The sequence below is a fragment of the Rhineura floridana genome, chromosome 11 (assembly GCF_030035675.1).
Source record: "Rhineura floridana isolate rRhiFlo1 chromosome 11, rRhiFlo1.hap2, whole genome shotgun sequence".
Lineage (NCBI taxonomy): Eukaryota > Metazoa > Chordata > Lepidosauria > Squamata > Rhineuridae > Rhineura > Rhineura floridana.
In genome coordinates, this window is record NC_084490.1 from 25,234,572 (window position 1) to 25,249,757 (window position 15,186).

General features: G+C 39.1%; 1 protein-coding gene across 1 annotated transcript; it reads left to right on the top strand.

Annotated features, from left to right (window-relative positions):
• Positions 1-699: 699 nt before the first annotated feature.
• Positions 700-13,149, top strand: LOC133367569 (vomeronasal type-2 receptor 26-like). The gene is made up of 5 exons (XM_061591664.1): positions 700-914; positions 2,288-2,579; positions 10,117-10,338; positions 10,640-10,766; positions 12,248-13,149. The coding sequence occupies exons 1-5, from the start codon at positions 700-702 to the stop codon at positions 13,147-13,149; spliced, it is 1,758 nt and encodes a 585-aa protein (XP_061447648.1).
• The last annotated feature ends 2,037 nt before the right edge of the window (positions 13,150-15,186 follow it).

A 15,186-nucleotide genomic window follows, 5' to 3' on the forward strand; every position in this document is an offset into this window, starting at 1 on the left:
ACATCACATGTCACCATTGTGAAAAAAATATGCTTGCATTTTTGAGTGGGAGTTTGCCATGGCTGCCTCTCATTCAAGGAATGGAAGCACTCACACGTTCACTCTTTCCAGAGGCATCATATTCAAAAGCAATCAAAACACATGATCAAGGACATTGATTTCCTCTCTAGCCCCAGACCAAAGTCTTGCATTTCTGGTGCCCTTTCCTTGCTCTGAGTCAGTCCAAGCCCTCAGGGTCATTTCTATCCAGTTAAGTGCAAAGACAGAACTTCTGTTAAGCCTGAACTAATTTTTTTAAGGAGCTCTACATAATATCCCTGGGTGACTTGTTGATTATCTTACACTTTCATTATCATAATTATTATAATTAATTTTGCTGCTTGTAAAAAAACAAAAAAAACCCTATGGATTTTCACTTACCATTTTGAAAAATGCATACATGCACCCTGGCAACACAGTCTCTAGAGAATGAATAAATATACCCTCTAGAATTCAGAGGTAGGTCTAGGAAAAGAAATGCATACAACAACATTATCACTGATACTTGTATTTGAGGATCCAGATTTCAGGCTTGTTAGAGGATCGTCTGAGCATTCCAGTCATGCCATTGCAATCATAGAGACATTCCTGATCATGTTTTAGATAGAAATATGGGAGTCTGCATATATGGAAAAATGATTAGCACTTGTGTTCAGCATAATGCTACTAGTGGTTTTGCTGCTGGTACTGCTTCCTCGCATGACAGGCAAGGCTCACATTATTAAATGCAGGTTTCAGTATCTTCACCATCCTCTTCACAAGTATCATCAGAATGGAAATGTCCTCATTGGTGCCATTGCTTCTCAGAGCTTCATCATTACCACTTCAATAAGCTTCACTGAAGAACCCCCTCCAACGTTGCTCGGAGAGTTTGTGTAAGGAGTTCACAACTTTATTTTGCTTCCTATTACAGTTTATTCTTTAATCTTTTTGCAAGGAAAGGGTTCACAGTGAGATAACGTTAGCCTCCAACCATGGCTTGTGACATTGTGGGAAATGTTAATACAATTAAGGGAAAGGTGGAAGGGAGAGAGAGAGAAAACTGCATTGATTCTATATGGCCACATAAGATGGACATTTATTCCTGAAAAGGGTGGGGACAATCACATTTAAGACAGAATAGGAGTCTCCTAACAACTCTCAGAACCCTTCAGAAACTACACTTCCCAGGATTCTTTGGGGAAAGCCATGACTGTCTCAAGTGAAATCAAAGTCTGGTGTGGACGTGGCCAGGGACAACCTAACTTTTTGGTTAACTTTTTGATGGTCGCTTGAACTTGACACACCTGAAGTTAATTAATCCATTCATTCACTTGTTTTCTTCCCTGCCTGCTACCTAGCACTTGAGAAGCTTGTGGTTTTGGCGTTATAGGTAATGTTCAAAGGAAGAATTACCTTTATACCATTAGAATGTGTGAGGCAAATGATTTCTCTCTTCATTTTATTTTATTTTTATTTTTCCCTTTACCACTTCCTGCATCACGCCAAGTTTGCCTGCAGCTACATTCTCCCATCTCACACACTACTCCCCCATCTTATGCATTTGTGCTCAGTCAGTATCCTTCTTAGATTGAAAAAAGTGCATCAGAGCTGTTGTTTTTAATCTGATATAAATCATAGGAATCTTTTAGCTAATGAAAGTGGATACTATCATCTACTTCTTCATATTAAATATTCTTTAAGAATCTTAATATTAAAGATATTAAAATAGATTAGTTTACCCATCCTCTGTTTGATTATGTAAGACTGGTTCATTGAAAAAGTCATCATAATGCACTGGATGGTGAATGGTAATATCAGTAGAAATATTGCTGGATTAGAACACAATTACCAAGACTGGATATGTGTGAGACTGTGTTAAATAGCATTTTCAAATGAGTATGAATTATATAAATTATTTTAGAACAGCCTACTGTAAATAGTATGTTACCAAGACAGTAGGCAGAAATTTATATTTTGATGATGTCCGCTGTTTAATAGTTTTGTAGACCACTTTAGGGTAGGTTTGCTCTAACAAGGGACATCTATAAATACTGAAAAAATACTTGTGAAGGATAGAGAGATCAAAGGGGCATGTTGTTGTTGCAATATCCTTCTGACTAGAGCTTGGAAAAGTTACTTTTTTGAACTGCAACTCCCATCAGCCCAATCCAGTGGCCATGCTGGCTGGGGCTGATGGGAGTTGTAGTTTTAAAAAAACAACTTTTCCAAGTTCTGCTTCTGATATAGAATGAAACTATCATTCTAGGGTCGTTCCTAAGAATTACCAACACATCCTGGCCCTGGCCTTTGCAGTGAAGGAGATCAATGAAAACGCTCAGATCTTACCCAATGTCACCTTGGGCTTCCATATTTATGACAGCTATTTCAATGCAAAGTCAACCTATCATGCCACAATGCTACTTATATCCAGATTGGAGAGATTTGTCCCCAATTACATATGTGATGTGCAAAATAATCTAATAGCAGTCATTGGGGGACTGGACTCTCACATCTCCCTTCATGTGGCAAATGTCCTGGATATTTACAAGATACCACAGGTAGGAAGTGTGTGTGTGTGTTGTTGTTGTTAGCATGGCCAGTAGCCAGGGATTATGGGAGTTGAAATCCTATACCATCTGAAGATTCAAGGATGGTTAGCAAGACTTTTGTCTGTAACTGATATAGCAACTGGCTGTAACTGATATGGAAAACATGGCATATTGATCCAGAAAACCAAATTCCAATTACTTACTGGATGAATTATATTTGTGTGTGTACTGATAATACCTTGTTAACCCTAACCAAAGGTAACAAGAATTCTTTGATAATAGCACTGAATTTCCACCACTTCCCAACAAAGCACCAGAAGCAATCATGTCCAAATCAAGAGATCCAATATCAGGCAAAACATCTATGAATGGATGGTTGAGTAACCACCCAACCTTCTCTAATATCTGGATCCCAAAAGGGTGCACAAACATTACGTGAAGATGCAAGGCTGGATAATAAACACATTTTTGAGCACACACAGGCATACATCCTCATCGTCTTCATTATAAAAAATGTGTCTCTGATGGCTGTAATAATGTAATAGTGAATGAATGGGTGTTATATGAGTGGTAAAAAAAACCATTCCAAGTCTTCCCTCACTAAGGAAATAACTAGATTGCCTAAGTCTATGCACAGCTCTCTCCAACTCCTAAATATGCAGCAGAAGGATGTAAAGGGTATATCTACCTTGCACTGCAATGGTAAGGATTGTTGACATAAAGTGTTCGAATTTCTCTAAGCAACATAAATGTTTTTATCTTCTTTTCCATCTCCTCTTTACATTTATCTTTAGCTAATATATAGCCCTCCTCCAGTGATGAATGATAAAACCCCAGGCCTTTCCTTCTACCAGATGGTCCCTAAGGAAACCGTTCAGTATAAAGGGATTCTCTCTCTCCTTCTGCATTTTGGGTGGACATGGATTGGGCTTGTTGTTATGGATAATGACAATGGAGAAAGATTTGTGCAAACTGTGTTTCCAATGTTTTCTCAAGATGGTGTCTGTTTTGCTTTCATAGAAAGAATCCCCACTTTAACTTTTGTCACTGATATTCAAAACGTGATGGATGAGGGAGCAAAAATACATGACAAAATGATGGGCAGCAAAGCCAATGTATTGGTGGGCTATGGAGAATCTTATTCTATGGCATTTTTTAGATTCCTTCCATATCTATCACAACAAGAGCACATGACAAATAAACCAAAAGTGTGGATCGCAACAGCCCAAGTGGAACATACTTCATTTGTTTTCCAAAAGACTTGGGGTGCTGAACTATTCTATGGTGCTCTCGCCTTCAAAATTCACTCCAACAGCCTCCCCCAGTTTCACCAATTTGTTGAGAGCAGAAACCCATCCAGCATAACAGGAGATGGTTTTATCAGGGAATTTTGGCAAAATGCTTTTGGCTGCATATTTACAAATCAAGCTCTGGATAATGAGGGGGATATTTGCACTGGAGAAGAGAAGCTGGACAGCCTTCCAGAATCTTTTTTTGAAACAAGTATGACTGGCCACAGTTACAGTATCTACAATGCTGTCTATGCTGTGGCCCATGCTTTACATTCAATGTCCTCCTCTAGACTCAAACACAGAGCAGTGGTGGAGGAAGGGGGACTGAAATTTCAAAAACAACTAGCATGGCAGGTAATGAACTTAACATTCTCATGTAGAAGAGCACAATATTTGGGAAACACTATCATCTGTGTACAGAATGTTTCCCAGATTCTTCCTGTGCTCACATTTTCCTCTTTGTTCCATCCCTCCCAAGCCAGAAATACTAAATAAAATACTAGTTCATATTTTAATCCACCATCTTTTATTTCCTCTTTGTGATCTATGAGATTAACATAAACTCAGAGGCTACTGCTGCATTTTTGACTGAGAGAATGTCTCTTCCTGTAAAACCTTGGGTCATTCCATGTAGACATGGGTTGAGTCTCCCATCTCACGTTAGATTGGCCCAGAAATGAACTAGTGGTATTCCCTCCCCCCAAGTGAAAACAGCTTGGTTAATTATAAAGCAGTAACAACATAAAAAGAAAAAAGTGAGAAATATATCAGTTGTCCTCCCAGACAGTTGCTTTGAAAAACTTCCCAGACAAATAACGGGTGTGGGATGCAAACCATAACACTCATGTAAAAGGACATTCTTACACCATGGATCTCCCATGATGGCCATTTTCTGGCTTCAATCACAGTTCAAAGCACCTGTTCAAATATCTCCTTTATAGCCAATATTGGAAAAATAAAAGCTGGGAAGCAAATACCTTGCCATAGGACAGTTCCCTGTCAACATGGGGTTCATGAAATTGTGTGTGTGTGTGTACATCTATGTGTAAGGGGGTATTTGGCATTAAGAGTTAGCAGTTTTTAGTTCCATATCACACACCTCCACCCTAAAAGTCAGCAGCAGCATCTTAAAAATGCCAACATCATAATGCATTTATACAAATCTGTAGTGCGACCACACATGGAATACTGTACACAATATACAATATAAAATATATATGTAATTGTGATTGTGATTAACAAAACAGACGTTTTTATTGTATTAACAAAATGTTTCAGCTTCTGCTTTCATCAGCTAATAACATACAAATGCTGTTACCAAGGTGGCAGTTATAGAGCTTTGAGGATGGAATGCTCAGAGGGGCTTCACTTGCAGAAGCTAAGTAGTGGTGGTACTGTCCTCCAGGTTCAGGCCATGTGGTGCCAATGTGTCCAGAGAGTATATCCAAAAGTTCTCCCTTTTAGTCAATGCTGCTGGATCTGTTGACATCTCTATCGCTGTTATAGAAAAGTCCAACAGGCTGTGACCCTCAATGTTGAAATGTTTTGCAACTGGTTGCTCCACTTTTTTCGTTAAGATTGCTGATTTGTGGTTTCTGAAGCGTGTGCGTAGGTCAGTTGTGGTTTTTCCTACGTATAGGACATGACATCCTGGTCTCTTGCATTCAATGACATAAATTACATTGCAGGACCTGCAGGTGATGTTCTGTTTGATGTAATATCTCCTGCCCATCCTAGTGCTTGTAAAAGTAGCTGTATACAGGTGATACAGTGTTTGGAATGACAAGGATGAGACCCAGGATTGGTGATAGATGGCTTAAGCACAGCTCTCACTAAGAGTCTGCACACATTATATATTAGAAAAAAAAGTTCTACCAAATTGATTAGGAGACTAGAACAACTCACTTTCAATGTTTGGGCCTTTTTAATTTAGAAAACGTGAGGAAGAGCAGACATGATAGAGGTGTATGAAGTTATGCACAGTATAGAGGAAGTGGATAGAGAAGTTTTTTTCTTTCTCTCATAATATTATTTTTTATTTGTTAATAGTATATTCCTCCCAAAGGAGCCCAGGGCAGCAAATACGATAAAACACTTCAAACGATAAAACATTTCAAACATCTCAAAACAATTCCACTACAGATGCATACTGGGATCTCTACTTAAAAAGCTTGGTTTTAGGAAGGTTTTCAGTAGCCCTCTTAAAGACAACAGAGATGGTGCATGTCTAATATTTATCAGGAGGGAATTCCAAAGGGTAGGTGTCATAACATTAAAGGCCTGTTTCTTATATTGTGCAGAACAGACATCATGATAACAGCATAGTGATTGATGGGGTAGATGAAGGGTGAGATGATATTTTAGGCATCCTAGTCCCAAGCTTTATAGAGCTTCGTAAACCAAAGCCAGCAACCTTCAACTTAGCCCAGCAACTGCAGAACCAGGGGTCTTCCAATGAAACTGAAGAGTGGAAGATTCAGGACAGACAAAACAAAGTACTTCCTTTCAAAGTGGATAGTTACAATCTGGTATTTGCTACCCTAAGATGTCTGCCACCCAATTGGATATACAAATTCATGGGGAATTAGACAGATTAATGGAGGGTAACGTTATCAATAACTACCAGACATGAAGGATATTTTTACCTCCACTATAATAAGATAGTATGTTTATGAATGGCAGTTGCTGGGAATCACAAATGGGAGAGAGCAATTGAACTCATATTTTCCCTGTGGGATTCACATAAGTATCTGGTGGGTTACTGTAAGAACAGGATACGGAACCAGATGGGCTTTTGGTCCAATCAAGTAGGACCCTTCTTCTGTTTATTCTGCATGCAGCAGCCATTATTCATTAGTCTGAAAGATTCAACCACAATATATTTAATTCAGTGAAGATGTTATTTTGTTAAAACAGAAGCTTTCAAAATAATGTGGGAAGTGAAACTAGGATGCCTTCTAGCTTCGTCCCTTTTTAATATGTACGTCAATGATCTAGTACCTCAACTAGCACAAGCAAACTTCCCTTCTCCAGCAATTAGGAACAGAAAGACTTTTATCTTAATGTAGGCAGATGATTTGGTACTTATTTCTCTCTCGCACTTGGGCCTCAAAAACCTTTTGGACACATTTAGTGTATGTTGTAAACAGGAATATTTGTCAATAAACTATTCTAAGACTAAGATAATTTTTTTTGCAGACACAGTCCTAGGTATAAATGGATCTTGGACCAGCAAGTTATTGAACAAACTTGTTCATTCAGATATTTGGATATTCTTTTCAGTGAATCCTTTCATGGAAATGGAAAGGTCCTCTTGTGGATAAGGAATTGGTTAAGAAGCAGAAAGCAGAGAGTAGGAATAAATGGACAGTTCTTCCAATGAAGGGTTGTAGAAAGTGGAGTCCCTCAAGGATCGGTATTGGGACTTGTACTTTTCAACTTGTCCATTAATGACCTAGAATTAGGAGTGAGCAGTGAAGTGGCCAAGTTTGCTGATGATACTAAATTGTTTGGGGTTGTTAAAACAAAAAGGGATTGCGAAGAGCTCCAAAACTGAGTGAATGGGCGGACAAATGGCAAATGCAATTCAATGCCATTGTATAAATCTATGGTGTGGCCGCATTTGGAATACTGTGTACAGTTCTGGTTGCCTCATCTCAAAAAGGATATTATAGAGTTGGAAAAGGTTCAGAAGAGGGCAACCAGGATGATCAAGGGGATGGAGTGACTCCCTTATGAGGAAAGGTTGCAGCACTTGGGCCTTTTTAGTTTAGAGAAAAGGCGGGACAGAGGAGATATGATAGAAGTGTATAAAATTATGCATGGCATTGAGAAAGTGGATAGAGAAAAGTTTTTCTCCCTTTTTCATAATACTAGAACTCGTGGACATTCAAAGAAGCCGAATGTTGGAAGATTCAGGACAGACAAAAGGAAGTACTTCTTTACTCAGTGCATAGTTAAATTATGGAATTTGCTCCCACAAGATGCAGTAATGGCCACCAGCTTGGATAGCTTCAAAAGAAGATTAGACAAATTCATGGAGGACAGGGCTATCAATGGCTACTAGCAGTGATGGCTGTGCTGTGCCACCCTAGTCAGAGGCAGTATGTTTCTGAAAACCAGTTGCCGGAAGCCTCAGGAGGGGAGAGTGTTCTTGCATTCAGGTCCTGCTTCCGGGCTTCCCCCAGGAACCTGGTTGGCCACTGTGAGAACAGGATGCTGGACTAGATGGGCCACTGACCTGATCCAGCAGGCTCTTCTTATGTTCTTATAGGGAGGCAGTGAAACTGAAGGCACTGAAAACTATAGGGGCATTAATGAAGTTTTATTACAATAAGGGAGGACAGTTGATTGAACCTGCCCTAAAAGTTTTTAATAGCAAGGTGATAACCCAAATGCTTTATGGAGCTGAAATCTGAGGGTTTATCAGTGCCACTATTAATGTCCTGGAAAATGCAGAATTTTTTTCCTGGAAACTTTGTTTTCTCCCGGTTGGAACTCCTATAGCCTTTTTGTGCACAGAATCTGGGTGGCCATCAATTCAGACAAGAGTAGGCTGTGCTCAGTTGAGATATTTTAAACAAATCGCTACTCTGCCAAATGAACATCTTCCAGCAATGTGTTACCTGGAAATGGATAATGACATTGGAGGTCAACTTTCCAAAAGTTCCTGTATAGCTTCTACTTTCCTGAGAACTCTGCCTGTGATATGAAGCAATTAAGGGACTGGCTATTTTGGACAGATACTAGGAGAGATCTGCAATTAATTAGGTGCTTTAAATTTTCTCTGTGGTCTCCTCTATTGAAAATAGAACATTTTAGAGCCAGTTATTTGTCTAAACTGAAGCCTCTTTCCCTAAAAAAATCTTTTATTGAACTGCAATTTTGAGTTGTGTCCTGAATGGACACTATAACAATGTCATTTCCATCTTCAGTGAGGGTGTCTTTGCCTCCACCCCCGCCAGTTTTCAAGAAAGCCAAAGGTGGTTTGGTCTAATGGCAGAGGGAGGTTGCGTGACCTCTGATCTATTGGGGAAGTGGTGAGGAAGGCTTTTAAGCTTGCTCCACCCTTCAATCTCCCTCTTCATTTGCTTGCAGCTCATGCTCTCCCACCCTTTCCAGTATGAGTTTAGCTAGTTGCCATTTAGGGGCTGAGTAGGATTTTTTTTGGGGGGGAGGCGTGCTTAGCCTCCCCTTTGATTTGCTTACTCTATACTGGGGGGTTAACTCAATTGGCTGCAATGAGGGTGTGGTATCTTGCCTAATGGCATGGAGTTTGGGAAGGTGAAGAGGTTGGAGGGTTAGTATGAGGTATACTGAGGCAGTTATGGGATTAGGGGCACCCTTTGGGGAACTCCCAGTGTTTAGACCTGGGCTTCACCCAGGGGGTGCCTCTGGGGGCCTATCTTGTGCATTCTGGTGAACTCTGGTACAGCAGGGCTCTTATAGGCAGGGTGGGTGACCACCCAGGGCTTGTCTAGCAAGAAGGGATGTATTTATCCACATCCTTGGCTGGAGGGCTGCAGCCTATGGCTATTGACATGCCCAGGGGTCTGAAGGTGATGTTCCCCCACCAGAGGTAGTTTTAGCCTCACCTGCCTGAACAGGTTTAATTCAGTTCAATTTGGTTGATTTGAACTGCAGGTTCTCCAAAATTTATAGTTATATTTTAATAAATATAACATCTTCCCAATCTTCTTGTCTCGAGTCTTTCTTGGTGGTGTGGGAGCAAGGTGCCATTTGAACATAGATTATATATCTGTGACCAAAACCAAGTGGAAGATATTATCCATTACATGCTAATCTGCCCTCTGTATAGGGACCCAAGAAAGAGATTTTTGAAACTCTTGCTCTTCCTATGGATTTAGGAATGTCCTTGCAGAAATGATTATTTTTCTTTTAAGTGACACCAACGACTGTGTGATGCATAAAATGGCTTCCTTTGCTTGGGCAGAAAAAAAAATTAGGAAGAGAGAATTAGACAAAATTGTCATAAACTGTCTTGGAGATTCAGAGTTTTAAGTTGAAGATGCGATTGCCTATGGTAATTTAGCTGTATTATGCTGTAATGTTTGAAAAATTATTTCCTGTATGCTTGTATATTTTAATGTTTTTGTCATGGCCTTTGGTTACAATAAATTTATTATTGATTGATTGATTATTGTGTTACTGTATTTTTAAATTATCTTTTGATTGTGAGCTACTTTGAGAGCATTATTTATTTTGAAAACTGCCATTTGTTTTTTTCAATATAGCTCCATCATTCCTTGAGAAGTGTCTCATTTAACAACAGTGTTGGAGACAAGGTTTTCTTTGACCAGAATGGTCAGTTAGTAGCTGGATTTGATATTATCAACTGGATTAGTTCCTCAAACCAATCTGTAGTGAAAGTTGGGAGGATAGATCCTGAGGCTCCTCTAGATAAAGTGTTCACCATCAATGAGGATGCCATAACATGGCACAGCTGGTTTAATCAGGTAAAATGCATTTGTCAGCAATTTGGTATATGATCTTTAAACCTGTGTGAGCCCTATTTGCTAAATAAGGGCAAATGACAAAAAAGACTTAATGCAAGTATAAACACAAGAAATATGCATGTACAGAAACATATAACAATTGACACTTTGAAAATGATTATTTGTTTTGAATATGTGATAGTCTTCAGCTAAATGGCCCCAGCTTTGGTAAAATATTATAGGATGAAGCCACTGCACAGGGACTCCCATGTAGTTTTTACATCCTTTAGTAAAGGCCTTCTCTCTTTCATTTATGGATTAGACACGCCCTATTTCTGTATGTACTGAGAGTTGCCATCCTGGTTCTAGCAAGCAAGTGAAGGAGGGGAAGCCATTTTGTTGTTATGATTGCATCCCATGCCCAGAAGGGAAGATTTCAGACCAGAAAGGTAAGAAATATACTACACAAAGACTGGATACAAGCCAGCAAAATGTGTAGCCCTGCTTTTCTTTTCTTCTGTTCGTACTGGCTGTGGACCTGGAAAAGAAATAATTTGATCTGTATCTCTTTGTATATAACTGTGGTATAATGTGCTCCTCCTTATAATGCACATAGTCAAATAACCCCAATCAGGTGTTTAGCCTGAACGTGTGAAAGCAGATAAGTATATAGAGATGGGGGCATGCATCTCAGTTTATCTCCAAAACATCACCAGTCATGTCTCCACTCCTGACCTTCATGCAATCAGCAGGAAGCTCTGAAGGAAATTTGTAAGTGCATTTGCCTGAACACGCTTAACAAACTTCTTCATGAAAGGGAACCCTGATCAGATCAGGAGGATACTTTAAGTGCACTCTGGCACATGCATATACACATCCTTAGGCAGGGATGAATCAGCCTATTCCCAACCCTGGCTAGTTTCTCAGATGTGTACCAGTAGGTCTGTTTCATCCCATTTACATACTTTTGTTAAAAAAACACGCTAAAACTTCTTGTACTAAAATAAAAATAACGTACTAGGTGGTCTGAAGACTGCCTTCTTTCTTTTGGTTTGTTTCAAAATGTGGAGTGAACTGAAATCTTCCCACATCGCTACAAGTCCTTTTTAGAATTAAATAGGGATGGGGATAAATTTGATTCAGTTCACATTGGAAGGTGAATCTACCTAATTTGCACATTCAGACACAATGCACAAGCCGAAACACAGCTATCCTTTGGAATTCTCCAAAATTTGCAATGCTAGTTAGCCTAACATATAAAATGCATTATATCAGGGGACACTGTTTTGCAAAAATGTGTATATTCGGCAAATTTACAGACAACATGTATATTAGGAGAATTTGCAGTCAAATGTCGATGATGTTTCATGAAGACTCTTCTTTAAAAAAATGCAAGCTGCTGTGGAAGTGGGGAAAATTAAATGTAAGACTGAAAATAAACTGAGAAATTGAGAGAAATCAAACTGAGAGATTCACCCATGTCTAGACTCAACAGGGTTTTTTCCCCCCAGGATGGTGGTGGTGTTCACCTGAAAAAATTATAAGCAGAAAACATAGCTTTCCTGCTACTTCACATGAATGTGGAGTTGCAATATGTTGCAGCAGTCAGGTGGAGACAATTTTTTAAAACTGTCTAATCCCCCCCATATCTCTAGAAAGGTAACTTTTAAAATCTTTTATCAACTCCCTTATCTATTATAATTAATTAAATACATTGTTTTTTATTCATTCATTCTTTTTTAATTATTCTGCATGTATTGAAGGTAAGCTACCATATACTTTCAAGTATAAACATTGAGTGTAAGTAATAAACCCATTGTGAACTTGTATCTTGAAAGAGCTACACTATGAAAATTAGGCCTATAATATTTATTTATTTAATTAATTAGTTTTTAAAAAACATGACATTTTGAGATCTTTTCTTTTTCAGACATGAGCTATTGTTACGAATGCACAGATGAAAATTATCCAACCAAAAACAGGGATTTATGTATTCCTAAGGAAGTAAGCTTCTTGACCTTTGAAGAACCTTTGGGGATCAGCTTAGCCTCTTTTGCTCTTTCCTTTGCTTTGATCACAACCCTGGTGTTAGGAATGTTTGTGAAACACAAGGATACTCCCATTGTCAAAGCCAATAACCGGAACCTCACCTACATGCTCCTCATTTCCCTTCTGCTTTGCTTTCTTTGTGCATTGCTATTTATTGGCAAGCCTCGCAATGTGACGTGTCTCCTCCGACAAACTGCTTTTGGGATCATCTTCTCAGTGGCTGTTTCCTGTGTGTTGGCAAAAACTATCACAGTTGTTCTTGCTTTCATGGCCACCAAACCAGGATCCAGGATGAGGAAGTGGATGGGGAAAAGACAGACCAATTCCATTGTCCTTACCTGCTTACTTATTCAAGCAGACATCTGCATCATGTGGTTGGCAACCAGTCCTCCATTCCCAGATGTTGATATGCAGTCAGTGACTGACACAATTATACTAGAATGTAATGAGGGTTCTGTGTTTATGTTTTACTGTGTTCTGGGCTACATGGGCCTCCTAGCTATTGTCAGTTTCACTGTGGCTTTCCTTGCCAGGAAGTTACCGGACAGTTTCAATGAAGCTAAATTTATCACCTTCAGCATGTTGGTCTTTTGCAGTGTTTGGTTATCCTTTATTCCATCCTACCTGAGCTCCAAGGGAAAATACATGGTAGCCGTGGAGATCTTTTCTATCTTAGCCTCGAGTGCTGGGCTGCTGGGTTTTATCTTTTCTCCCAAATGCTACATTATTTTGTTAAGGCCTGAGCTGAACAACAGGGAACAGCTAATAAGAAGAAAGTCTTGAAGATTATACTTGCTCTGTCTTTGCTAATGTCAAGCAGTGTGGTGTAGTGGTTAGAGTGTTGGACTAGGACCTGGGAGACCAGAGTTCAAATCCTCACTTAGCCATGAAGCTTACCAAGTGACTTTGGGCCAGTCACTGCCTCTTAGCCTAACCTACTTCACATGGTTGTTTTGGGGATTATATGAAGAGGGGGAGAACCACGTATGCCACCTTGAGCTCCTTGGAGAAAAGAGGTATATAAATGAAATAAATAAATAAATATATTCAGTTTTGTTTATGTACGCATGGAATATTGAATCAGTTGTTTGTATATGTATGAAATGTTGAATCATTTATGTGTACCCACTCCTTTTCTTTCAGACACTTTCAGCAACTCTTCTTCAATTCAATAAACTTTGAAGTTTCAGACATGCTTATAACTCTTATCTAATGCTTACACAGGCTGACACACACATAGAGGGCAGTTAATCACCTTCTGTTTCATAGCCAGAGAACTAACGGCCTTCTTAGCTTCAGAGTAAAGAACTGAAAGAATCTAGCTCAATTTCGACCGTGAATACACTTGTCCTACTACATCAATCGCATAATAGGTTTAATAGTATTAATATTTTCTATTCTGGCCCATGATTCCTTTGTACTTCTTACCAAGGAAATGCATATAATTTTCCTTAACACTTCCTGAGCACTTCTGTGAAAGTTCTAAAACTGATGTATCATTTCCAAATTTAGTTTTGGAACTCAAGAGTTCTGTTGCCTTCAATTCTGTAGCAAATGCTAAGACTACAGACAATGACAAGATTTCAAGGACCAGCATCACTATATCTATCCAGGCTCCTTATTGAACAGCCCATGTACTGAGTGGTTAGAGTGTTGGACTAAAGGTTTAGAGACCAGAGTTCAAATCTCCACTTATCTATGAGGCTCACTGGTTCACCTTGTGTCAGACACCATCTATCAGCCTAGCTTACTTCACAGGGTTGTTGTAGGGTAAATTAGAGAGGTTGGGACCATGTATGCCACCTTAAGCCGCTTGCAGAAAAACTGGGATATAAATGTAATAATACATAAAAATAAATGAAAGCACAATCAATCTACTTTTCCTAGTGATTCTTCATCATGTGGTGTGAGAGCAGCATCCGTTCACCTAAGTCTAGGTTGTTTTCAACACCCTATTATTTATGTATCAAGACCTCTGGCTACATCAGAAAAAAAATAATTCACCATTGGAAAGGTTATGGCTAGTTGTAGAGATTGGTGTGAAGACATTTTCTCTAATAGTGATCCCATATGGTAGAATACATTTCAGTTTGGAAGCAGAATGGAACATCGCAAAATTTAGTGTGCGATACTCCCTAGGTAAGTAAGTGTTTACATTTGTAAATTAAAAGAATAGTTTTAATAGCCTGAGGGGAACCTGTATATATTCAGGGCTCACAGAACGTCTGTGGCAGTTCATTTAGGAGAGAGGAGGAGTATAAAAGAATCAGAAGACAGTTAGACTCTGTGGGTCTATCAGTTATATCTGTGGTTGAATACAGGAGTAGACAAATGCTTCAGACCTTCATTGTGGAGGGGGGCACTAATAGGGAGAGGAACATTACTTCAAAAATAAAGGGAGTAGAATTTCAAGGAGGGTTAGTTAGGGTTTTTTTTCCAGATAAGGTGACTGAGAGTTGTTATATTATTGTTACAATAAGCATCCTGGAATGGCCATAGAGTTGGGAAATAAGGGGTGCATGTCATGATAATAAGGTCATCAACACTATAGAGAGTCATCTTAGGGAAAGAATAAAGGAAAAGGGTGTCCTGCTTATTTTTCCAGAATCCAGATTGTTGTATGTGCTCCTCGCCATATAACTCATGTCTCTAAGTGGAAGTTATCTATATTATATAACATCTATTCACATTCTGAGCCACTTTGTTTAAACAAAGCTCTATGTTCACTATAACTGGGAATCTAAAAATGATATAACTTTTTTTTTCATGGAAGTGGGTGAAATTTGCAGGCATAGCAGCACATCCAGAGGGAATTAAGCT